Consider the following 25154-nt stretch of genomic DNA (forward strand, 5'->3'; position numbering starts at 1 on the left):
TGCGGCTTCATGTATACGTACGTAAGTGTGTTTACACAGCTACCCTTTAAACTTGAAAAAAAAAAGCATTGATAACACAGTGTTTTCCCTAAGATGCTTCTCTAGGTTGTTCATAAAAGAAAGAAGGGCAGACGTCCATTCCTCGTCATTTGTCTCTCTCAGGATCAGGTTGCATGCACTCAAGAATTTTGATGAAATAGAAAAAAATTGAGCCGAGCTCTTGACGAAATCGATTTTCGATAAAGAAAAGAGCCTCTTTTGACCACAAAGGCATTGAAAATCGTTCAATCAAGTAAATGGAATATGAGAACAAAATGAAATCAGTTGGAAGTGGCTTGAAAAAGGCGATAATGTAATTTCCCATTTCTCGAACAGGGTGCCATTAAGATCTACAAATTGCCCCTGCCCAAGGATTTGGACGACCACACCGTGATGGGATTTGATCCTCAATATGGATTTTTTCAGGTAAGCCACATGAACACTTGACGGTACATTCCCGAAATTATTCTAAAACGTACTTTTGGACCGCTTTTAACCAATTACTTGAATGGTCGTCAATTCTGTTGAAACAATTTCATATCCAGCCATACATATGCATGAGCTCACACCAATCATTCGAGATCAAGATATTGCTATATCATGCTTCGTCCGTCTTCCTTTATGGGTTCTTCAATCTTTGTCCGTTCTAGGGGCTACCTTCGAATGATCCGCTACATGTTCTGGTTAGAGTCTATGTGGTTAAAGCGAATGACCTTCATCCGATGGATATGAATGGCAAGGCTGATCCTTACCTGGTTCTTCAACTCGGATCGAAACGCGTTTCGGACAAAGAAAATTACGTTTCCAAGCAACTCAATCCCGTCTTTGGAAAGTAAGTCCGCCCAACCAGCTGAAGTTTTTTTGCATTTGCATTTGCATTTTGCATGTCATTGCCATACGTATGGCCTCCGAAAGCAAAAAGCGTCTCTCTTTTTGTTCCCTCCCAAAGCCCTGGCTATTCTTCGTGTATGTACTGTACTCCTACTCAAGGACGACGTCATCACTGGTAAGAGACGGTAAGGGGGAACATTGGCATTTTTTTCCGCCATCAATTGAGGTTTTGGCTCTTTTGTTTTGGTTCTCTGAACTGAAAACGCATTAGCCACTTTTGAAATCAATCGTACGTTTGTGTCAAAAGTCAGGAATATTTAAACTCATCCCAGACCAGATACAAATTGAATCGGTGAGTACCACGTTGGTAAGACTTTACCAAAGCGTTGCTTGCTTACTACTTTTGTGCTCAGCTAAGAGAGCACAAAAAAGAAGACATGTGGACTTCATTGTTTGAACTAACCTGGATTCTCAAGGGCTTGAAGGAGCTCGCAAAACGCACATCAGAGCCCCGTTTTTTTAACCAAAGGAGTGAATCTTCGATCGAAAAAGGATCAGAGCCCTTTTTTTTAAGCGCAGGAATGAGCCTTAGACCGAGAAAAGGTCGTACTTCACTACATAAGTTGGTTCTTTTCTCGATCTAGGATTCATTCCTTGGCTTTAAAAAAACTGGGCTCAGGTCTCTACGATCACCAGAACTGACGCTAAAACCTGGGTGTGGACATAGCTAGGTTTGGCTTGATGAGTTTATAACGTTTGATGCAGACGTTTGATTGAGTCCGAAATTGATCGACACCAAAAATCAACTGAAGCAGAAATCATTAGATTAATCGACGTAGCATTTGTCAATTTTCCCTCTCTACTGTCCTTACCCTAGTACTACTGAACGATTGAAATGCTTGTTGTAGGTTGAATGTTTAAGTTATCTTCAAAAAAACTTCGTTCTCTACCTGCAGTGGTTTTGGGCTCGTTTTGAGGCCCAACATGAGGCAATTTCTCCATGTTTCAGATGCTTTGAGTTTGAGGCCACCTTTCCACAAGACTCAATTCTTTCCGTGAGTGTTCTCGATTGGGATTTGCTGGGGTCCGATGATCTTATTGGCGAGACCAAAATCGACCTCGAGAACCGATTCTACAGTCGCCATCGTGCCACTTGTGGGATTGCGGCCCGTTATGATCCGTAAGTGCATATAGTGGACCTTGAACCAACGGACCAATGGACCGGCGGGTTATGTGATTGAAAAAGGCGAATTGGCCTGTGGCCACTTTCAAGCACTGTTTTTATAGGGTTTCTTAGAAAGAATCATATGTGAAAATAAAGCTGTTGCTTTCTTGTCCACTCATTAGTTGCGGCTACAATCAATGGCGAGATCCGATGAAACCCGTTCAACTTCTGACCAAACTGTGCAAAGAGGGAAAAGTGGATGGACCCCATTTCTCGGCTGGCAAAGTTCGAGTGGGTGAAAAAACGTTCACGCTTCAAAAAGACGACAAAGATCCACTGTGGCAACAAGCCTCGACCAAAAGTACGTTCACGCTCAATGTGACGGATTCTTCCACGGCGAATAAATCCCACTTACTGCATATTGGATTCATGTCTCTTCCCACTCGCTCACAAACTTGAGGGATAGACTTAGGGGATCTCAATTCTACTGAAGCTATGTATTATTCAGTTTTAATACACGATAAGCTAAGAATTGAGAAGTAGACGGAAAGCATGGCTCCTGAGTGATTTGGAAGACCCAATTTTGGCGTTAGGGAGGCACTTCAAACATTGGGCGGGCTTACAAGCTTAGCGTTCGTTGTCTCTCGACAATATAATAATGCTTTGAATCACAGAAAAAGAGCAGAGGTTTTCCCCCAAAGGATTGGTCTCATGTGTGTTAAATGCAATTTTACACGTCTCAGGAGGCCCCTCGTTTCATGTCTCCTTACTTGTTTGCTTGCTTGCTTTCAGTGAGCGAAGAGCACTTGGCCTTAGCCGTGCTTCACCATTGGCACGAGATTCCTCGGGTGGGAACCAAACTAGTGCCCGAGCATGTGGAGACCAGGGCTCTTTACAATCCCGATAAGCCTGGCATCGAGCAGGGCAAGGTCGAACTTTGGGTTGATTTATTTCCCATGGATATGCCTTTGCCTGGCCTTCCCTTGGACGTGTCGCCACGCAAACCCAGTCCTTACGAGCTTCGAGTCATCATATGGAACACGGACGAGGTGGTTCTCGAGGATGACGCTTTTTTCTCTGGGGATAAGATGAGTGACATCTATGTGAAAGGGTAAGGCATCGTGAGGCCCCTGGCCACTCAATTCTGAAGGCTTGGACACCAGGCAACAATACAACAATACAAGTTCCGAAATAGGCTTGCAAGTTTTGGGTGACTATCAAAGATGAGGAAAAAAGTGTGACACGAAATTACGGGTACAATAGCTCTTTCAGCAAATTCTGTGAAGTCTGCTTGGAAGGTTGTAAAATGTTACGCGTTAGATGTTATGTTTAATTTCATACTACATAATATGTATTCCTTGTCTGGTTTCAACACATAAGGAATGTTTTTCATCCAATGTCAAAATCAAAATGAAGAACTTGTTACAATACTTTCAATCTAACGACCATATTTGGGGAAAGTGAGGGTTCAAGTAAAATACCTTCATACTGTGTGTACATACTGACAAGCACAACTGGATGGTTGAACATGTCTCTGAAAGCTGTTTAGGATGCCATTTAAACTTTTAAACTTTCCTCCCTTATGTCACGGTGGAGACGAAAGTCAAACCGACGAACCAACCGATCAAATAAAATGTGTCCCCATTATGCTTCTTAGGTGGCTCAAAGGGCCAGATGATGCGCAACAAACTGATGTCCATTATCGTTCTTTGACGGGTGAAGGCAACTTCAACTGGCGTTTTATCTTCCCATTCGACTATTTGGCCGCCGAAGAAAAGGTGGTCATTTCCAAGAAAGAGTCCATGTTCTCGTGGGATGAGACCACGAGCAAGGCAAGTGAAGATCATCCAAGCAAATGATCAAGATGTCTCCTCGCCTGTTAGAGCACCCTAATGATGGATGTCCTTGAAAACGAAGGAGTCTACAAAATGCTCTGTGTTTTTAGTTTTACTCGACAGCTGGCATCCAGTAAGGATGGTTTTGGTCGAAGTCCTTGGTTGTCAAGTAGCAGTATTTTGAGCCGCTGGCGTCTCCTATCTTTCGATATGAGCCCGTGTTCATGAACACATGAAAAGACAAGTTCAACTCCGAAAGGCCAACTGGTGCTTAGAGGCCCTTTTTGACGCTTTCTGACCTCGAGCGTCTTTCCATTCTTTGTCACATTCCAAGGAGGAAGCCTCCTGGGAACGAGAACAATGACCGTGGCATCAGATAAATTTGGCCTTTACAAAAAGGCAATCTTCATGTGTGTTTCGTGTGTTTTTGCAGGTCCCTGCTCGAATGACACTACAAGTTTGGGATGCCGATCACTTCAGCAAGGACGATTTCCTGGGCGCCATCACGTTGGACCTGAATCGATTCCCAAGGGGAGCCAAGACCGTGAAACAATGTTCATTGGACATGCTCAAAACTGACGGGTCTGTTCCCATGGTGAACCTGTTCAAGCAGAAACGATGCAAAGGCTGGTGGCCTCTCTACATCAAGACTGACAACGAAGGCTTGCTGCTTCAAGTGAGTTGTTTACTCCAGATATCGACCATTTCAAATCCGGTATTAACCGGACAAGTGAACTTTTTATGATCACTTTAGGGTAAAGTTGAGGCAGAATTGATTTTGCTAGCTTCAGAGGAAGCAGAGAAAAGTCCCGCGGGCCTTGGTCGAGAAGATCCCAATGCTTTGGAAAAACCCACGTAAGTTCCGAGAAACACAAATCGCGCAACCTCGTTTAAAATGTCTCGTTATTTTCCTCTCCTTCAGTCGCCCTGATTCGTCTTTCATGTGGTTCCTGAATCCCATCAAGTCTATTCGGTACATCGTGTGGCACAACTATAAGTGGACGATAATCAAAGTGCTTCTGTGGCTTTTCACCGTGCTGTTCTTAGCCATGTTCTTCTATGCGTTGCCCGGATATACGGTCAAAAAAATCATGGGGGCCTAAACGACGACACTCCCCAGCATAGATCTTTTATTCATCTCGGACGTCTTCATTCCTATGCGAAGCGATAACGTCTGGGCGTATTTCCTTATGAATTCATTCCAGCAATCTCAAGCATATCGCACCATCATATCCAAATTGTTCTATCTCATTGACACGTTCCGAGTACCTGTTAGTTCATTGACCAGACGATTGATCGATTGATCCTTCTCTTGTTAACCATACCCATTACATAAGAGGTGATGAAGTCGGAAGACTTGAACTCAGAAATTGTGATTTATTGTTGCTGAAGATGCAAATAGGTAGGTAGTAGAGTTTGTGTTCGGACATATGAGAGCCAAGAAAATTGAGTCGGGATTGAGACTTTTCGGTAACTAGGGTCTGGGGATCATCAAAGGAAAACAGTTTGATGTGGTATATGGCACTCTGGGTTTAATTGGTCAAGTGGGTTTCTATCTAGTAGTTTGGTGTCGATGTATCTTTTTGCAACTAAAATGGATGAGGATCGAGGATACCGAGGAACGAGAGGCGTTGATCTTGGGCAATTACTTGGGAAGGAGGGAACAAGGCTCATGGGTGACACAATTATGACTGACTAGGAATTACTTTGGCGCACTTTTTTCCAAGAAAAAAAGTCACGTGGAAAATTGAAGAACAAACTAATGATTACTCTGGAAGTAAATGGTCATCCTCATGTGAAAACGAAGGATGAAGAAGAGGAAGAGAAATAAGGGATAATTGGTTTGATTGCACATGGGTGGTAAAGGATAAAATGATTGAAACTAACTACGCAGTAACAACAGTTTAGTGGGTAGAAATAATTCAAGATGCAGAAAATGTACGACAACACTAACGAGGGCGATTGAAATAGAGTTGCTCAAGATAGCTCAAGTTGTCGGAGTAGGGGCTACAGTTCCGATAATGATAATAATGATAATAATTGTAATAATAATAATGATAAGTGATATTCGTAATGGATGCAGTAATAGCAAAAATCATAATTTAAAGGAGAATCGTGCTCACGTTAATAAATTACTCGTGTTAAAGAAGGAAAGGTTTGAGAGTTTTTACAAGGCGTGTCGCTCCCTCAAACTTCGAACCACCCAGTCCCTTCCAAAGGCCAAATTGGGGACATTGCTCAAGTAATCCGCATGACTAAAATGACAACTCGGAAACTGGCCGAGGACAAAAGAAACGAGACTTGTCATTTTGTCATTTCGTATTGTGAGGAGTATTGTTCAAACGAATTAAAGGGATTGTGACCTAGGGTATGTTTTTGTGCTTTTTTAGATTGAACAATATGCAAGTTGTGATCCAGATTCAAAAGGTCATACTCATGTATGTAAGGAAGGAGAGAGAGATTGGGATACGAGAAGGAAGAGAGTGTGAGAGAGATGGGTAACTGCAATGATGACGATAAATTATCAAGTGAAGTTGGGGCGAGTATATTAATCATTTTTTTTTTCAAAATGAGTTTGTTTCTGCAACACAAAATTAACAGGACACGAATATGATCCTGTTTCATATTGATAACGAATCGAGATGGGGACAAAAGGAGTGGGGAAGGGCAGGCGGAACATCTAATAACCATACTGAGTCGGCCCCAAAAAATATTGGAGTGTGTGTGTGTTCGGGAGAGGAGGGGAGAGAAACGAAAGCAGGAGTTGCATCTAGACTCCTTTCAACATATCGGGGAAATTTACCACTAGTTCGAAGTACCTTCCCAATCAGAAGATATGGCATAAACTGGTTGGTAGGATTGCTGCCCACGAATCACGACGTAGCTAGGAAACATTTACAAACAGATATTATCATGTGTGTTGCTTGGCTTGTTCGGGGACTTTCTTCTGCCAATGCCTGGGTTGACTTGTGCGAGTCATCTGAACTAGCAATTGATTTGAACAATGATGGACGATCCATTTTACGAGCTAAGAGTGGTTGGGAAAGAGGCGCTGACCACACCTGCAGTCGACTTGTTCACGCACTTCTCCATGTGACCTTTCAGTACATCTCGGCGCTTAAATTTCCGGCCACAGAGCGAGCATGGGTAACTAGCGGAAATGCCGCATTCATAGCGCTGATGCCGCACGAGCGTGGCTTGATGAAGGTAGCTGCGGCCGCATCGTGAACACGCATACTTATTGCTACTAGGATCTCGGTCCGACAAGCTCCCGTCGCCATTGCCACTGATACTGCCCCCGCCCCCGCCGGCTCCAGCATTGTTGGATCGACTGCCGCTTGAACCACTGTGGCCTCCGGGCGAGAGCTCACTCCCGTTATTGCCTATGTCGCCAACCAGCCCACTATGAGCTCGGGTAGCCGCTGCCAAAAGGGTGGCAGGATCCAGAAGTGACGGGAACAAGGATCCACCGTCTGGAATAAATGCAAAAGATCGAAGTTAAGGTTATTGCAATCGAAAGAGGTTTTCAAGAATAGTACTAAACGACAGATGTTGGACTGAGATCTCAGGCGGAAACTTACTTGGGAGTGAGCCGGGAAAATAATCACCATCACCATTGTCACCAGAGGAAAGACATACTACATAGAGACATACAAATTGCCAATCAAGCATCAACCATTTTGCCCAAATAAAAAATGGATAATGATAGATGAGTCACGAACAACAAAGACCAAACCACCACAAGATTATTAACGGCCAAGAAAGGCGACAGAAAGAAAGAGAGAAAGAGTGAGAGAGAGTATCAGTACTTTATTGGACATGATTATCATTTTTGTCATAATTATTGTCATTGTCATTGTAGGATACTAGTCCCTATCAATGACTGTTGTTTATAGTAGTAGTAGTGGTAGTGGTGGTAATAGTAGTAGTAGTACTAGAAGTTGCAGAAGTAATGGAGTAGTAGTAGTACCAAGAGTATTTGTCATTATAACTGTAATTTTTCTTGGAATAATCTTTATGGAAGTTGATGGCGGGGGAGTGGGGGGGAGTGGGGGGATGAAGTAAGTGCAGTAATATATATGTATATGAATAGGCAAGTAAGCGACTTCCTGGATGAGAAGAACAATATCATAATTCAAAACGAGACTGACAAGGTAGCCAGATAGTTTCCCTTCCTCTGCGAGAGGATGCTAGTTTCTAGAGTTTACAGTAGAGGCCGTGCGGTCAATATTTGACGAAGAAAAGATTTGTTGTCACTGGTTGCAGCACTCAGATCTTAGGCAAGTAGAAGTCACTTGGATGTTTCATGTCAAGTTCCAAAACTTCGAGAGTATTCATGTTTTAAGGTGAGTATTTGCAAGTGTTCCTGGGTGGTGAAGTGGTACGAGTTGCGTACTAGGAACTGGCGAATTTCAGAGAGTCGTTTCATAAAGTGTAGCAATAGGAATAGTAACTTTATGAGAGCATTTTAGGAGTATTTTGGACGTTTAAGTACATAAGTTGCAATTTGAGGCAAGAGTTCCGGTTCCAAACTTAAGATCGCAGACAATACTAGGCGAGATGCTGATTGTAATGACTTCAGCATTCATGTTAATAAGGTTATGATTTAAATTAAGTACAGGTTGCAAAACTGATGGACACTGTTCATGGACCGTATCATGAGAGAATTGAGCATTACAAGTTTTCAAAAAAAAAAGACCTAGCGCAATGCGCTTTCCTAAACAAGTGGGTGGATATTTGTTCCCAATCTACTACTGGATTAACTGCTCCGCAACAACTTCAGCAGGGCAACAGCCAACCACCAATATTACAGGAGGAAAATCCTTTGGACATTAATTGAGCCATTTTAAGCATCCTCAGGATTGCTGGGCCCATTTGTGGACGAGGCCGTAGAGGCTGGTGAGGCCATACCAATGCCTTCCCCGCCCCCTAACAGGGCTTGGGAAAGACCTGGTGTCGAGGATGGGGGTGGAGTGCTGGGAGGGGAGCTAATTCCCCGGTTGATAATCCGGGGCAGGGTGACTACTTGATGAATCTTTTTCAAGTGCACTTTAAGATGATCCGTTCGCTTAAACACTTGTCCGCACTCAGGGCACGGATGCGGCCTATACCGGCCTTGGTGTTGATGACGTACATGACGCAAGAGAGTGCATTTCAAGTTGAAGCGTCGACTGCACGCTTTGCACCGAAACTTGTCTCCGTCGGGGGTCTTTTCAATCGTGTATACATCATCCGTATTGGTCAACCGCTTCAGCCGGACATTCCCGTTAGGCTTGACTTTCTTACTCGGCGACACTTTGGTCGACCGCCGGCCTCGATGATAGGAGGCTGGGTCCACTCGGGAAACCCCATAGATGACGGAGGAGGTGTACGAGGAGGTCAAGGGACCTCGGGAATGGGCAGAAGCAGCAGCGGCAGCTGCCGCTGCTGCAGCTGCTTGAGGCAAGGACGACGGGACGGAATGCTCCGAAAATTCTCCCAACAAGCTTGCCGCTGCTGCCGCCGCCGCCGATTGCCACCCCACCAGTCCAGTGTCTGCAACAGAGAGGGAGACACAGTCAGTGATGATGGTTGTCTGGTTGGTTGGTTGGTTGGTTCTGGCGGAATTGCGATCTCAATTGCAGTGGGTGTGGCTATTGCCTGGCAATCTCCAGTTACAAAAAGAACGTGCGAGAGCGCATCTCCAAAGTTCAAGGGAACAAGGAGGCGATCATGGACCGCAAGAAAAGATTGCCAATATTTTTTGCTCTCGCTATGTTTTGTTGCTTGTGGCTACGTCGTAGCAAAGGAAAGGTGAAATCTTACTTGAATTGCTGAAGATGGTTCCAGAATAGTTCTAGTTGCTTTTTTAGAGTGCGAAGTGGAAGTTTTTGTTGTTGTACAGGAGCATTGATAAGGAGAATTTTCGGATTTGGAATGCACGAGGCAGGGAAAGGTAAGATCGAAGTAAGGCAAGGGTGGGAATTCTGGATGAGGAATTGCCTGAAATATCTTCAATGTGCAACACATTGTACACAAGTAATTGAGGTGGAGGCCATTTTGACTGTGTTCCCTCTCATGTTGAGATCTGGGAGGAGGATCACCACCATAACATGTGTCTAGAGAGAAGGGACCAATTTGGTTGCCCGGTTCCATCGCAACGTAACTCAAAGGCAACGTATGCATGAACTTGGTTTCGAGTCAGCAGAACAAGCTGCAGTGGGTATCATTGAGAGAATATCCACCACAACCACCAACAACAGCAACAGCAACAACAACAACATCATTACCATCATTCTTAGAATTATCATCATCATCGATATGCGTACAATAAACCTGGATCAAACCGTGACGAAAGTATCATACCGTATGGGAGAGAAAGCAGGCAAGCATAGAGAGAGAGGCTTCCAACAGAAGAAATATGGGCAACGTTACACTTGCCATTGACAACCAAGCCAAGAACGAGCATTTGAATGGTCCGCTGGCAAGGACGGGTTGGAGTATACTCGAATTTGCCTCAGAGGGGGCTGTTAGACTGGAAATTGTATGTTAGTAGCGGCAAAAGCTGAAAAACACAAATTAGTAGCAGAGCAGTAAATTTGTTTTATTTGATTTTACCTTTAGACTTGGGATTCCCTCCATGTTGAACAACAGGAAGTTTCATCGCTCCAAAACCCCACGCAACAAGTAAGTAAGTGAGCATGCAAGAATTGAGGTCATTGGAACAATAGGGGTACAAAGGCATGCATAACATTACGGATCTAGTGGCTTAAAGGGCTCAGAAAAAAATCGACACCATTTCAACTTGGTTCCTAGAATAACCATAATCATGAGATTCTAAGCTTGCATAATGCATGCATGAGCCAGACTTTGACAACAATATTATCATATCGCACAACTCTTACTTCAACTACTACTTTTACCAACACCACCATCACTATCATGGTGTGTTTGGTACCAACAACACCAAAATCAACGGACCCAAAACCTCAAAACTAAATAAACCTATCTTGCGTTCAAGCCTCAACTGATAACAGACTACACCTACTAGGACGTCAATGTGCTCTACCAACGATACTAGAAGTATTGATCCACTTACACGTTTGACGTAGAAGTCGAAGAATTGCGAAAAACTCGGTATTGATTGAATTCCTTTGCATCTGAACATGCATTGAAAAAAGCAACTTCTCTTTGGACTTCAGTCTCGAGTACGCTCTTTATTGAATGCTCCAAATTAATCGTCTAAGCACACAATGAAACCATATACTCCATAGGGAACACAACATGCAGACCTTAAATAACCCAAGCTTGAGAGGATACCCGTATCCTTAAGATAAATACGAATATGGTTATCTTTTTTTCCCCTGATGTGGTTGAAGCATACTAGGAAAGGTGCCATTAGCAGCGGAGCTGTGTCTCGTGAAAACAACCCAGGTTCTAAGCAAAGACCCTACCTACCAACTACATTGTATTTACTCTGCCGTTCTAAACCGCTGATAAGAACCATCCGAATCCTGGAGGCCCTGGCGTTTCTGCTCCTTTCAGCCTTCCCCCAACTCGTTGCTTGCATGCACTTATCAATATGAATAAGAGTGTACGAGTGACTAAGTTAGGGAACGGTAGTGCACCAAAACCTCGACCGTTACAACTACATACAATACTGTGAGCAGGGTAATGAAAGCGAACTGGTGCTGATGGTGTAAACTGAAGCCAAAAAGGTTTTTCCGTCGGGGGCGTTGATAAGACCCACAGCATAGTCGGGCTAAGCCATGCAGTTCAGAGGTGGACTGAAGTCAAAGTGCCAGTTTATTGGGAACTGGAAGAAACCCTAAGAAGTCTAGGTAAAGTGAGGAGGGTTATTCATTTTTTTTACTCATCCACCCAACACGAAGACTCTTCACGAGGGTTAGCTTCAAATCAAAATCACTCTTATCAGTTGACATGGATTTTAGAAACATGGTAAACGTGAGGAATGAATCGCCATCGCCGTTCATGGTAGCAGATAATACCGGGACTTGGAGTGAGGATTTTTAAACTGCCAACAACGAAGGTGAGCAGATAAGGCACCTGCCATCAAAGCAACACGATGACTTCCATTTTGCATGGCTTCAGGATTTGACTTATCCGATGGACACCTTGGCCGCGGTGGTAATTTCCTACATACAATATGTAGTACATACTAGGTATATAGTACAGTACGCACGCGTAGGTGTACAGGATAAATGAAAACCTTTGACTTAGTAATGACGAGAGGAAAACTAGACAGGGAGGAGAGCAACAGACGAAATAGTAGGTACAATCGACAACGTTCTCAATTGGATCTTTTGGCTTGTGTTAGCGTCGGTAGACAATGCCATATTCGAAAGGAGCACCACTTCTACAGGTGTTCTCGGAAGTCTCAAATGTCTTTCTCTGATCTGCTCCTACTTTTGGACGAGCTATCATCAACTTACTACACAGACGGACACAACTGTCTTGTTTGGTAGTTGACTGACTGGTAAACTGCAATGTCCAGGCTTACAATCAAACACTGTCCGTTCAAATGACCAAATGGTGGTGGGTCATGTTTGCTTTAGCTTTTCTTCGATGGAACAATGACGCATTACAGCTCAATAATATATACTACATATGCATCAACGACTTGTACCCTTAATGGTATCTTCCTAACTGCATGGGTCAAATCAAATATGCCAGCATTCAAAATGATCTAAGCATTAGTCAGAGCACGTTTTGTCGACCTGGTGAACCATAGTTTTGCCCAGCAAATTCCTAAATTAGCTCAGTTGGCCCCTTGTTGATTTTTTTTCCAGAAGAACGTAACGAAATCTGACCCCTCTCCGAATCCAACCTCGCTACTCCTCTAGGCAGTAATAAGCATACTGCACAATACCTGTATGGCCATGGGGTCCAACTTCAGTTCGTGAACACATTCATACACACACGGACACGTACGAGCCATGCATATGGTGGCTCACTGGCACTCTCGCTACGGAGAACGAAGAAGATTATCATCCTCAACATAAATATCCATCCATCTATGCCTGGTCCAACTGGATGGATCTCTTTGGCGAGGATTCAGCGGAGGAATCAGTATCAGCAAGTGCATGTGAATGAGAGCGAGAGCCCACAATACGTGTGCATATAAAAGATGATGACCCAACCTGGGGAGACGCAAAGAGCTTAGGAAAATCAAGAATACCACCACTGCTGCTCCCACCATGACCATCATCGTGACGGTTCGCCATTTCCATCTAAAGCCATTACCACCGAGTTTAAGCTCCTCCTTCTCTATCGTCTTCCTTCCTTTCTTTGAGACTTCTCTGAACGTGGAAGAGATCGACAACGTCGACGAGAACAACGCACACGGCGAATGCATGGATAGGGCGAGGAAGAAAACCTCCTACCACCAAGTGCCTTCCAACAAAGCGCCATGAGACGAGTCAAAAGGTATTAGAACTCGGGGACGAATGATTAGGCGGCGACTCAACAACGATCACGTCGTTGTTGAAGATGATGGTGTTGGCGATGGTAGTAGTAGTGGTAGTGGTAGGAGGGAGAGATGGTGTTGGAGCCTGTGGTGGTAGCACGGCAGAGACAGCAGTAGCGGACGACGACTTGGCAACGGAAGACGAAAATGAGCAAGAAAGGGCCAAGCACGTCCCCTCCCTTGGCATTCAAGCACATACTGATGTTGGAAGGTTTGTTTCCTACTGTATTGATTAGCAATGCGATACTGGCTTAAAACAACGAATATCACACCAGCAAGTGGTGTATGTGTGAGTAAATGTGTGTGTGTGTGCATGTGTGCATGCCCCACTTACTCGGCATGAACCGTGAGCAAAAGGTTCTTGTTTTCACCAAAGAGGAAGAATTAAGGCAAACAAGCAAGAAGTGGCAAACGGGGGCATTGTTCTGAATTTAAAATCCTCAAGCTGAAACCAAGTCTGAGCGTAAATTGAGATTGCTTTTTTGTGCCCAGATTGAGGCCAGTCTTAGAGGGCTTATCCGGGGAAAATAAAAGTTAGTACTTTTCAGCCAGTGGCATGATAACCAATGCTAAGAATTACAGAAAAAGAGCGAACCAGAATCCGCTTGGAAGGAAAGATAAACATGCCAGGATGCCTTACTTACCATGTTCCTCGAATTGACAGCATTTCTCGGTATGCATTAACGATATGAGTAATTAGAAGAGCTTGGAGTTAGTAGTATTTCATATGCAACTTGTATCAAGGAGAGAAGAAGAAATGGAAAAAGGAAAACAAAGACACCCGAAAAGCGTTGAAGGAAGGACATGAAAAATCTGACACTTACCACCTCCGCCTCGATGGTTCGGACTTTCTCCGGCATCGTAGTTCAGACTCATTTCTTCTCCAGTCCATGGGTTGATTAATGCACCTATAATGCCCCACATTGATAATTTCTTCTAGTTCCATGTCAAAGTTACCGAGAGGTTGCTTAAGCGATTCATGTTTGACTTACGTGGTAAGGTAGCTGGGGAGTCATGCCCGTCAGGTCCAGGCATGGAAGGCTCTTCTTCCTCCTCACTGTCGATACCATTAGAACCATCTAAGTCAACAATATCGTCCTCGTCTTTGTCGGCGATCGAGTCTTCACCCATGTGATCCTTGCCGTTGTCGATGTCTTCGTCAATCTTCAGAGCACCTTCTTCGATGTCATAGCTATTGTTGTTCGAAGACAAGATCTTGGGGATGTTGCTTTGGGAAATAGACTTATTGCTGCTTGGGGAAGACGGAGGGATCTTGAGTTTGTTCTCCTTTTTCGACTCGTCCTTGTGAGTTGGTTTCTCAGATTTCCTAGATTTCTTGGGCGGTGGCTGATGATGCCCTTGATGACTTGGTGGGCGCGATAGCAACGAGTCAGTTCCAAAATCGAGAAACGGAGACGTGTTTTCTGAACTCAGCTGAGCTAGTCTAGCTGCTAAAATGCCACCCCCGCTGACATTATTGGCGGTGCTATTGGTGCTTTTCCTCTCTTTAAACGTTGCTCCTCCACTCCCAGTCCCGGAACCACCTCCTCTGGGTGTGGAGTGGTTGTTTGGAGAGGGAAAGGCGGGGAAAGAAGATGAGGGGGCATCTACGCCCATCTGGCCTTCATAATGTTTGCTTCCACCTTCCGCTAATCCGCGAATTTGAAGCGATCCTGCCGTTCTTAAGAATGTGGGCAGCATGTGTTGAGGCACGTTGACCTCTCCTTTGTACATAAATTCGACCAGGGATTTGAGGTTGTCAAAGTCCACATCTTTAAGAACGATGACGGGGGCCTTGTCGAGGAGAAACGAAGAACGGAAGAGGCTCTGCAAAATCAAAATGTAAATGTAACCTTTGGACTTTGACCGATTCATTGCATTCATGGTAGTAGATAGGATTTCAAAACCAGTTTCCGGTAGTGTTTACTCCCAATATCTAATTGATCTTTACACGAGGCGTGAAATTGAATCCAAAATTCTTACCCTGAAATATGGTGAACATGCGGACAAAATAACGCGATGGGCTCTCAGGAATTGACCATCGGCACTCAACGTCACATCCACCAAACTCTCTTCTTCTAAGAGTGTGTCGAACACTGATAGGATAGTGGAGCGATGATTATTCCACTTGAGGCAATACTGTTGCTCTGTTCCCATTTTGACAATGGGACGGTGGCCGAACTGCAATGATGGACACCTTCAAAGCCCGCAAGGAATATCTTTGTCTTGATCCTTCACGATTGACTAGATGGGATACACTGAAAGAGGAACCAAATTACAGAATAAGGGCTCTTGTTCTCTTGGCTGTGAGTGCTCCGCCCCGACTGACGATGGTGATGGAAAGTTCCGTCTTAATTCGATCGACGTACCATGCAGCCAGCCAGTCAGCAGCCTCCTCGTTCTCCTTCTTTCTTTCCTCACTTGCGTCCTTCTTTCTTTCTTTCTTTCCAAGACTTGTTCTCAATGGGGCGTCTGCTTGGCACTGAACCTCCCAAAAGTTCGGAACCCAAACCGCTCACCAGGCTCCAGATAGCAGTGCACTAGGTGCTCCCAACCTAGGATAGGCTGCTTAGACAAGGTCCATGGCTTAGGCTACTTCAGCCAGAACTTCTGTGTTCAGAACCTCGGTCGTGCACAACTTGCTATCAAGTTGGCGCGGGAGTAAGCCGACTACTCTCGGTCTCCTGGCGGCTCGCTGCTCGCCACTTTACCGGCCAGTCGGGAGTCAAAAACGTAATCTCTAATCTCTTGCATGGTGAGCCCACGACTTAATGACACTGGCAAGGTATTTCTAATAGAATTTCATGACTCAATTATTGAACTGATATAACTTTTTGGGATCCTAATTTTGCATTCACTGGGACAACCCCCCTGAGTAAATAAATCTCAGAGCTCGAACTTTAAAGCCTAGCTGTTTTAGGTATGCTAAACCTGGAAAGCCTGATAGGAACCAATCCCTTTCTTTCAATTTTTACATCTTCTGCCTGTCTCATAACAAGGTCTTGTTTCAAGCATCTGAAAGCCATTCGACAAAAAGGTTTGAACATTTGCTCAGCAATAGACTGCTAGAGGGATATGGTAGGCTGGCTGACCGTTTGCTGCCTCTTTCAAGAAATTCCTCTGCAAGCTGGCTGTGTGGAGCAACTAGTACGCTTACTACATACAGGATGGGACCTAGTACACGCTCGAACTTGGTGGTATTAAGCAGTCCCTCGGTCTTGTTCCAACCCTCATGTGTCTTGAGATGGCTGGCTAACTTGGCCCTTCTGTTCATTTAGACTCCTACAAATACGCACATGCTCACACTCGTGCATAGGTGCATTGAAGGGGCGAGGAAGAAGCTCGCATGGTGAAAGCGAGAGAGGATCTAAACGTTGCTCGGTGATAGTGATACTACTCTCTATGTGAACGTCGGAGTTCAAGCCAATGTTGAGGGTGGAAAAATGAGTTCTTGGTCCAGCTTTGGCTGGCATGGAGCGCGCTTTCAAGAACACCAAGAGAGCTCCTTGATCCAAGAACTAATTGCGATGCTAGCGCAGAGTGCTCTAGTGCAAGCTAGCATGCTCCCTAAGATGAAGAAGGCGTTGCTGATCAGGCGAAAATCGACCGAGGACCCTACGACTAGACGCAAGAGCTTGAAACCGTCAAGAACAGGCGAGTACAGTTTCTCCACTTTACCTATCTGTTTATGTGCCTGAGCATGAGAATCAGTCCTTGATCCACGAGCACCTAAGGCCTGGTCCATAAAAACATCTTACGACTGATGCCGAACAACGAAATGGCCCGAGAGAACTGATCAAATAGCTTTTGGCTAATCTCTTACCGCGATAAGTCGAAAATGAAATGATGGTTCAAGATGTTCGCTTTCCGTCACTCTCAGAGATTTAGAATTGTGCACAGTTGAAGGTTCATCAGTCGACTGGTTTCCCCCGGGCAAACTCCGAAGAGGGTTCTTCGCATTCGTCTCCTTCTCACCAATTTAAGAGGAGGTCGGTTGTTGTCGTTGTTGTTGTTTTTGGTGGTGGTGCTGGTGGTGTGGCTGCTGCTGCCGGCTACTTCACCCCAGACCAGTTGTGACACATATGGCAAACTTCTTTGCCTTCTCCAATGTGTGCGGATGGCACAGCAAGCAACAAAGGACTGGTGAAGGGGGGGTTTCAAGGAGGACTCCTCCTCATTTGAAAATTTCCTAAGAGTTGGGAGATCACATGAGAGTCTGTGGGGAGATGCCCAGTGAAAACAAGAGGCGCCGAACGGTCGCTACAATAAAGATCCAGCCAAAAGCCATCTGAAGCGATGATGTGCGGTAGGAGGCAATTTTGCTATCAGCGGCGTCCTCCGTGACGCCGACGGTTCTTGTTGGATGGAGTAGAGGCAGCCCCGGTTCAGTATGTACGAGGATTGTAGATGAAGAAGCAATCATACTATAAACCGCATGTATGGATGTGCGTGTGTGTGTGTGTGTGTGTCAAGTCATAGCCGTAGTAGTACAATCTGGGCCACATGAGAGGGCGCCGGTTGGGGAGCCAGCAAACGGTCTTGAAGAAGAACAGCTCCTCTCGGACTTCTTGTTCTCATCTCTGGCTGCTCTCAGAATGGAATCAAGGCAACAGCCTTACCTCAGGGACGCTTCTTCATCTTTCTGGCTTGAGAAAGAACTTCCTCGAGTCCATCTACGTCTCTACGTGGGCATTCGGGCCATGCTTACTTACACTAGGCTCGTGTGTTGATCATCCTGGTCGAAATGGAAAGAAAGTTGTGTGCCTCAGGTTGGGGGAAACTGAACTACGGCCGTCGATCGGTGGCTCGTCTCCTTCGGAAGCCTCCTACCTACAAAAGAGCACCTCGATATACATGCTGAACACCACCTATGTATAGAACGACAGAGACCTGGGACAAGGAGCATTTCTTTCAAGTCTTATGGAGAGGTGCCAAAAAGGTTCAACACACCCAGTCCTCTCCTACCTACCGTTGAGTAGTTCCTCCTGCAGTTGTTCAGCGGTCGGTTCCTTTCTCGACTTGGTTCTTTCTCTCTTAAAGATTGTTAGCTTCTTTTGCTTGGGTGAAAAAAAGAGAAAAAAAGCTCGGTCCCCGTTTCAAGTCAACTCCCTTTGGAAAACAAGCCTCAAGATCATACATGACTGGATAGCATTTTCAGCTAGATGTATATATACATGCTACAAGACTCAATGTTATATTTTGAAAAATCTCGCCAAACAGCAACCAGTATAATCTGTTAGGATCTGTTAATTTAAATGACAACTCTGCTCAATCTGATTAATATCATATCTATTTACAGTACCATTTGGAACAAGGTAGGGGTGTACATGTGGAAGATTTAAGGCCCTGTTTCCCGATCAAGTTCACCCACAGTAGACCCCGCTTAGATATTTGCATGGGTCGAAATTCGTATATGAGGTACGAATCTTCCACCATCGTCTTAATCTCAAAGCATTGGGATGCTCATGGGGGTTTGATGGCCAGGTGTGCCTGTTGTAGCGATTGAGGTTCAAGACAACAGAGACAGAAAGCCTGCTCGCCATTTCAAGAAGGAAGCCATGGGAGAAGATGATAGGGGGATGCTCCCAACTCCTCGATATGTGTTCTATTTAAGCTGTGGAGAGCTCTAGAGGTGAATGGCTCCTGGTATAAGGGTAGTCAGGGTGGTGGGTGATCTTCAGAGACCCAAAGAGAGAAGAGGAAAAGACAGCTACTAGCCAGGATTGGGGTGCACACCTTGAACCGACGCCAACTATGACCAAACATCCCCCTTGACTCCATAATTTGGTATTGCTCACTCTCGAGTCTGGTTAGAGATAGGTTTGATCATCTTCTAGAAGTCTCGAGTCTCCATATTTAGTCGTTGGGTTCACATACTGACGTGGTTGAAAGTGGGGTTTCAACTAATGAACCTTCAAGACAACGGTCTATATACGTACTATACTATATCCTGCCAGCTTGTGTTCTATCCTCTGTACGACGGCACAATTTCCAGTTTTAAACTAACACCAACGTGACTCTTCAGTAATAAAAAGAATGCCGTGGTTTAGCGAATTCTTCGACACTCGAGACACAACTGTAACTTAAATAAGATATGCAAATCACGAGCGCAATTACTCTGTATTCTAGTAGATGAACTCCATTGGTTCAAGTTGCAACGGTTCTTTGGAAAAAGGACCATCCACGATCAAGTTTATTGGAGATAATTCAGTATCTGAACAAATAATGGAGTGGAGAATCATTTGTGTGCAATTCCTGTTGAAAGCACAAATGATCAAAATGTGTTCAAAGCATCGCTGGCATCTAAAAATCTGAACACTTTACGCTAATTGATTCCATTCATTCTGAGCATGCGTTAATATCGGTCTAAGTAGAGCAATCCACACTAATACTACATTTTTAGACCTCTTACAACTAAGAAAAGTAACCAACCCATCCAGATGCGACACGTATGTCCGTGACAAAGACGCAAACGAAGGAGCCCTACGAACTCATCTGACACATTAACAACCATTTGCAATAAAGCCCTCTCATTGAAGCGGATTTGAGACACGATCTGGGATCCATCTGTTTAGGTCGAGTCAATACCAAATGTCGAAAAAGCAATTTTGAGAGGAATTCTGAAAACTCATCATCATCATCCTTTCATTCCGTTTCAAATAACCTTGACACATGGCACACACGCACACACATAAACCTGACGCGTGTTTATGTGTTACAGAGAGTAAGGTAGAGCACAAACCGATGAAGCCATATTTTAAATATTCCATGGTTAGTGCTCCCTTTAGCTCTCATTCTCACACTTTTTCCTCTATTGATGCTTCGGCAGAGGTGGCAAGCAAACTGTCAACTGCATTATGAGTACTAGTGTATGTGTATGTAGAGTGTATATAAAGGTGGAGATTGTGTAAGCCAAAATGGCTCTCTTTTTATGCTCCCTTTCATCGTCACTCGCCCCAAGGTAGGTGCAAGCAAGTAGGACTAGTTGCAGAGGTGGTGGTGGTGGTAGCATGATGCAGTTGTGCCATTTCAATCCCGCAATTCAAAATTGGTATTCTGACATACTTCTTTTGTGAGAAGAGTTTTCATCACTGGCAGTAATTTGCCGCTTATTCGTTAACACATCACCTGCCAGTACCAAATGTGCTTAAAGCTGCTTTGATCAAAAATCTAAAAGGCAGATTAAATGGAATGGTTTACATGTTGGAATGCACATAATATCATTGGCAGAATTAAATTCTTGGGGCTATAAACTTGTTTTCCAATAAAGATTATGAGCGAACACTAGACCCTTAACCAGCTAGATGGCGCTAAATGCATTTATTGAAGGATCCTTCACAATCTTACGTTTATTAGCTACATGTTATCTCTGTGTCAGTCATAATTTGCCTTATTATCTTCATCAAAATTATTCCTACTTAAGCAACCGAACACCCAAATAATATAGTTTTAACGTTCTTCGTCGATTTTTTACCTCTGTTTGTGACTAACCAGGACAGTTTTGAGACTCTAAATTGTACCCAGCCGATTATAAGTAAAATGGTCTAATGATCGAAATAAACGTGCCTGCCAGTGTCAGTGACGCGAATTTGCCACTTTTAACTAGCTTTAACAAAGATGACCTTTCCTCAAGGTACCGTGAAAGAACGGTCAGCCTCGCAAAAACGTGTTTGAAGCCCCAAATTTGCCTTACTGGCGCTGGTACCAGCAAACAAACCTGCCAAAGCATGCCTAAACGTCCTCAAATGGTGCAAAATAAAAAAAAATGTTTCCTCCTTTTTTTGCTCTATTTTAAGCTATTTTGCGGTTAAAATTTCAAGAATATTATTTACAACCACCAAAGGGACAGAGAATGATTTTATGGGAACAACTTACTTTTCATCGTTCCCAAATGTACGGGCGAATAATATTTGAAACAGATATTAACCATTTGTTGAACCATGAGGCATTTACTCCTTGAAAGATCTAATTTTTGAAGTGGAACTGACCATTCGGTGATTACTTGAACCCTGGCTCAAAACTCTCCATCCGTTTATTGATTTAAGATGCAGAATCAAACGTGCACCAATATCTTATCTTCAACGATAAGGAACCTTAAAGCTTAACTTCGAAATGTCGAAGAATTTTGCCCTTTCTTTGCAACCAGTATGAATTGCTGAAATTAAATCGCGACAGAGTGCTATCGATGAACACAACAAAAGTTCATTTCATGGTGAAGAAAACCAGTTGACATGTCAATACTAAAATCATTTTTTTAACGCCAAAAGTTCATCGACGTAAATAACGCTAATGTTGCCTAAGGGAATCGTTTCGGTTAGGTAAAATAACACGAGAAAACCAGCACCTCGTCTCAAAAAAGTCAGATCATTAGAGTCGACCAAGCAACCACGTAATACTATGGGCATTAGCCATGTGAAGTAAAGGAAATTTAAAGAAAATATATAACGGCACTTCGATTTTGAGTATATTGTAGAGGGAGAACTCAGACAAAAAACACAGCCAACCTGTAATGTGATCCAATTGAATTTTCAGTTTTAAGTGAAGTTGTCTTACAAAAGTAAAAATGACAGTTTTGGTGTAGTTCTGTCACTGCACTAATAATTTGGATAAATATTAGAATACGGTTTGCTTCAGCAAACCATCAAATTGAAATGAATGTCAAATTAAATCTATGCACAGTGCAAGTTGGCTGAAGATACTGTCCATAATTTTGCTCAATAAAATGACGTCAGTTGTTTGCTTTCCTTCAATTCACTTCTCAAGGATAATAGGGCAGTTTTCTAAAAGTTCTTTAACGTGCAAATTTTCTTAAACTTGAAACTTCATTCCTGACAAATAGACCATTTTTATCATTGTCCTCAGAATTCAGGGTATAATGAATATTTTGTTCGGTGAACCGCCCTGCAATGAATGAATATTACTATAATTAATCATCTTAAGCGGGTGTCTTCCAATCTTTTTACGATCCAAGTCAATTTCTTTTTCAAGGAAGCAAGCTATATTTTGGAAGAAAAATATTGCAATGTTATTGTAGTGTATATTCATGAAAATGACAATTAACAATCGAAAGACATAAAACATTCATTTTACTCCTAAATGTCTTAGATTATTTTGGTCAGAACCCATTCCATCATTGCTATTCAATATTTCCCTTACATGCTTTATAACGCCTTCACAATTGCTTTAGACTTAAAGGTATTTTGCATTAAAAAGCTTTTTGATATGAATTTTTGTTTGCAATTCATCTCTTTTGGGAGTGGCACACCGCCAAAATACATAGTATCCCAATATTTAGCTCGGTAAACCAAGGGTAAAAGTTTGATTCCTTATCCAACAGTCATGGAGGTACATGAAGATACGATCGTGTAGAGCAAATTGAGTCATCATTCTTGGAACTCATGGACCAAAAACCCGCACTCACTCAATTCGTCTACCTAGTGGAAAATCATGAATCGTATGCCGTGTTCTTTTCCAGTCAAAGTTCCTCTTTGCACTTCGACGAAACGTTTTTCAGTCCATGGGCTACTAAAGACAAGCGCACTAGGAGAGCCGACGGTACTAATGCCATGACTTCTGAATGGAGAGAGTTGGGGAAATTTGGATCTGTTGCTTCTTCCCCTTACTTTATTCTTTGTCCCTTAACTAAGATCTAGCCAGGGTCGAGGGAGTCGGGATAAGCAGTTTAAGTCGGCCAGTCGACTAGGAGTCGCCTCAAACTGGCAGGCCATCCATCCCTCAGAGCCAAGGGGAATGAAGCACGATCCCACATCGGGCAGGACCTTGTGGGTTCGATCTTGGAGCGACAAGTCGACGACAAAGCCGTTCCTCTCCCAAAAGAACGACTTCTTCTACTAGAAGTGTACTCCTCCTAGCATCACTAGCATCATCATTATTTCAATCTCCCTCTTCTTCTGCTCGGCAAAACCGGGGGAAAATGGACCGAATAGTGAGAAGGATCGTGCTGGACTTGGTGGGAATGGTACAGTTGTTCGTACGGTAGTAACACTCTACTCTCCATCTACTCCGCTCAAAGAGCCGGAGGATGGGGAGGATGTGCTTGCCATCGTGCTTGCCATCGTGCTTGCCATCGTGCTTGCCATCGCATACCCATGGATGCCAGTCCTGTAGTCCCTGCTGTTGTCTGCTCATTTTGTGCTTGCAGAGCCAAAAGGGAACAAGATAGCCAGCGGATATGGTGGCGGCCAGTTGCCACTGATTGGGCGAACCTCGACATAGATCTATGCTGAACAGTCTTGTTCAAGTTAGGCAAGAGAGCCATGAATTTACTGAATGAGGCATCCCACACACATGATGGGGATGGCTATGGAGGTTCCCGAGCATGATTTCCGGCACTCATGATCACTGCAAAAAATGTACCTATTCGACCATTTGGATGGTAAACTTGCGAGTTCAAGAAGAATCTAGTTTCCAAACAATTCAGTCTACAAGACTTTAATCCTACTTGGGCCTAAACGAGTTAACAATAAGAATCGATCTTTGTGAGTTAAACCCATGGCGTCGGTTTGATATTTTGAGAATTCATCGGTCACCCAAAGCAATTTCTTTAAGTAAAAATAAACGAGAATTTTGAGAAAAAGTAGATAAGCCTTTAAAACGTGTCAATCTCGTATTGTATGTTCTTGGGTCGCATCCTTCCCAAGTAATTATGCCTTCAGAATAACTTACCAACTGACAAGCTCGCGACCCACCCACTTCTCGGTAGCACTTGACAAAAGGGGACTTCAAATATGAACGAAAGGGGCACCTCAGACGGGGGCCAACTAACGCGGTGTAACTGGAAGAAAGGATCTCCTAGCATGGGCGTCCCCGTTTTCTATTCCCATAAGGAAACAACAAGCTGATTCAGGGTGCCGTATTTCTCAAACGACGACCGGAAAATACTTCTCAAGATTGCTCACTTGTCGAGGATTCCCAGGCCTAAATCTGACCGAGTCTATTACTTAGTAGAGTCTTTGGACTGTTAAAAAGAATATCCGTAAGGGCATTCGTATCGATAGCCAGCACCATCAATAGGAGAAACGGTACATACAATGCTTAGCAAAAGATGAATGTCTTACCTTTTTTGTGGTTTAATCAGCACTTCATGTCAATCTATTGTTAGCAAGGTTGTAGGCTTAGCACAAGGTTTGTCCAAAATTTACATGTTGGTGTTAATACATGTGTTTAATACAGAAAAAACAATTTGATCTTCAATAGAAAAACAATTTGATCTTCAATAGTTAGAGCTTATTTAATGAAATTCTGGTAAGGAGCTCATCCTTCCACTCTTTGTCTTTTAGCTTGCGTCATTTTCATGAATTCATGATCCACTTCATTTCTACCAATGGGCTGCAAATTTCGAACACTTTCAAAACTTGATTATTGTCTTTTTTCACAGTGGTTTTGAAAATGGCTATAATGATCTTCAACTCGGTCTCGATCTCTCCTACATATCCAAATGCTGTGAAACTGGCATCATGAAAGAGGATTCCCTTCGGCCAACGAGACCAATTTTCCAATCAAGCCTTATTTGTGGCAATATGCGATCTACAATCACACTGATCTCCACCAACTCGCACCAATCATTTACTTGGATGCAGTGGGAACGCATGGTTAAATAGAAACTACCACATAATGGGACGTGTTTCGTGAGACCATAATCGGCAATGGAACACAACTTGAAGTTAAGAATTTCAAACAGAACTCTGGCAGGATCTTTCTCTCCTTCGAAACCAATTCGGATTGTGAAGTTTGAAGGAAATATGTTTTGTCCGAACTGTACAATATAGGGCATGTCAAGTGAAGGAAATTCAAGAAA

The 25154-nt window shown here is 43.6% G+C and overlaps 2 protein-coding genes across 5 annotated transcripts in view; one reads left to right on the plus strand and one right to left on the minus strand.

Annotated features, from left to right (window-relative positions):
• The window catches only part of LOC131884832 (otoferlin-like), a 35538-nt gene extending 30305 nt beyond the window's left edge, over positions 1-5233 (plus strand). The window contains 9 exon segments of the mRNA XM_059232716.1: positions 376-465; positions 690-871; positions 1880-2050; positions 2218-2396; positions 2828-3146; positions 3693-3867; positions 4304-4546; positions 4625-4725; positions 4793-5233. Coding sequence (XP_059088699.1) covers positions 376-465; positions 690-871; positions 1880-2050; positions 2218-2396; positions 2828-3146; positions 3693-3867; positions 4304-4546; positions 4625-4725; positions 4793-4973 — 1641 coding nt within the window. The 3' untranslated portion in view covers positions 4974-5233.
• On the minus strand, positions 5228-24189 carry LOC131885896 (longitudinals lacking protein, isoforms A/B/D/L-like). Of its 4 annotated transcripts, none has more exons than XM_059234090.1 (5): positions 24023-24187; positions 15320-15594; positions 14329-15163; positions 14161-14244; positions 5228-7343 (listed from the first exon to the last, which is right to left on the minus strand). In XM_059234090.1, the coding sequence occupies exons 2-5, from the start codon at positions 15491-15493 to the stop codon at positions 6892-6894; spliced, it is 1545 nt and encodes a 514-aa protein (XP_059090073.1). In that variant the 5' UTR covers positions 15494-15594; positions 24023-24187; the 3' UTR covers positions 5228-6891. The 4 variants fall into 4 exon arrangements, with proteins under 4 accessions (XP_059090073.1, XP_059090070.1, XP_059090072.1 ...); XM_059234087.1 differs by lacking the exon at positions 5228-7343 and adding an exon at positions 7661-9405 and having other exon boundaries at positions 24023-24189; XM_059234089.1 differs by lacking the exons at positions 5228-7343; positions 24023-24187 and adding exons at positions 7661-9405; positions 17160-17513.
• Between the last annotated feature and the right edge of the window lie 965 nt (positions 24190-25154).

This window comes from Tigriopus californicus, chromosome 8, assembly GCF_007210705.1.
Source record: "Tigriopus californicus strain San Diego chromosome 8, Tcal_SD_v2.1, whole genome shotgun sequence".
Taxonomy (NCBI): Eukaryota; Metazoa; Arthropoda; class Copepoda; order Harpacticoida; family Harpacticidae; genus Tigriopus; species Tigriopus californicus.

Excerpts from the sequence above, each read along its gene's own strand:
- LOC131885896 (XM_059234087.1), bottom strand. The coding sequence starts at position 15,493 with ATGGGAACAGAGCAACAGTATTGCCTCAAGTGGAATAATCATCGCTCC. Across the intron at positions 15,164-15,319 it reads CATGTTCACCATATTTCAGG|AGCCTCTTCCGTTCTTCGTT; the intron begins GTAAGAATTTTG and ends TTGATTTTGCAG. Across the intron at positions 14,245-14,328 it reads CTCCCCAGCTACCTTACCAC|GTGCATTAATCAACCCATGG; the intron begins GTAAGTCAAACA and ends GGGGCATTATAG.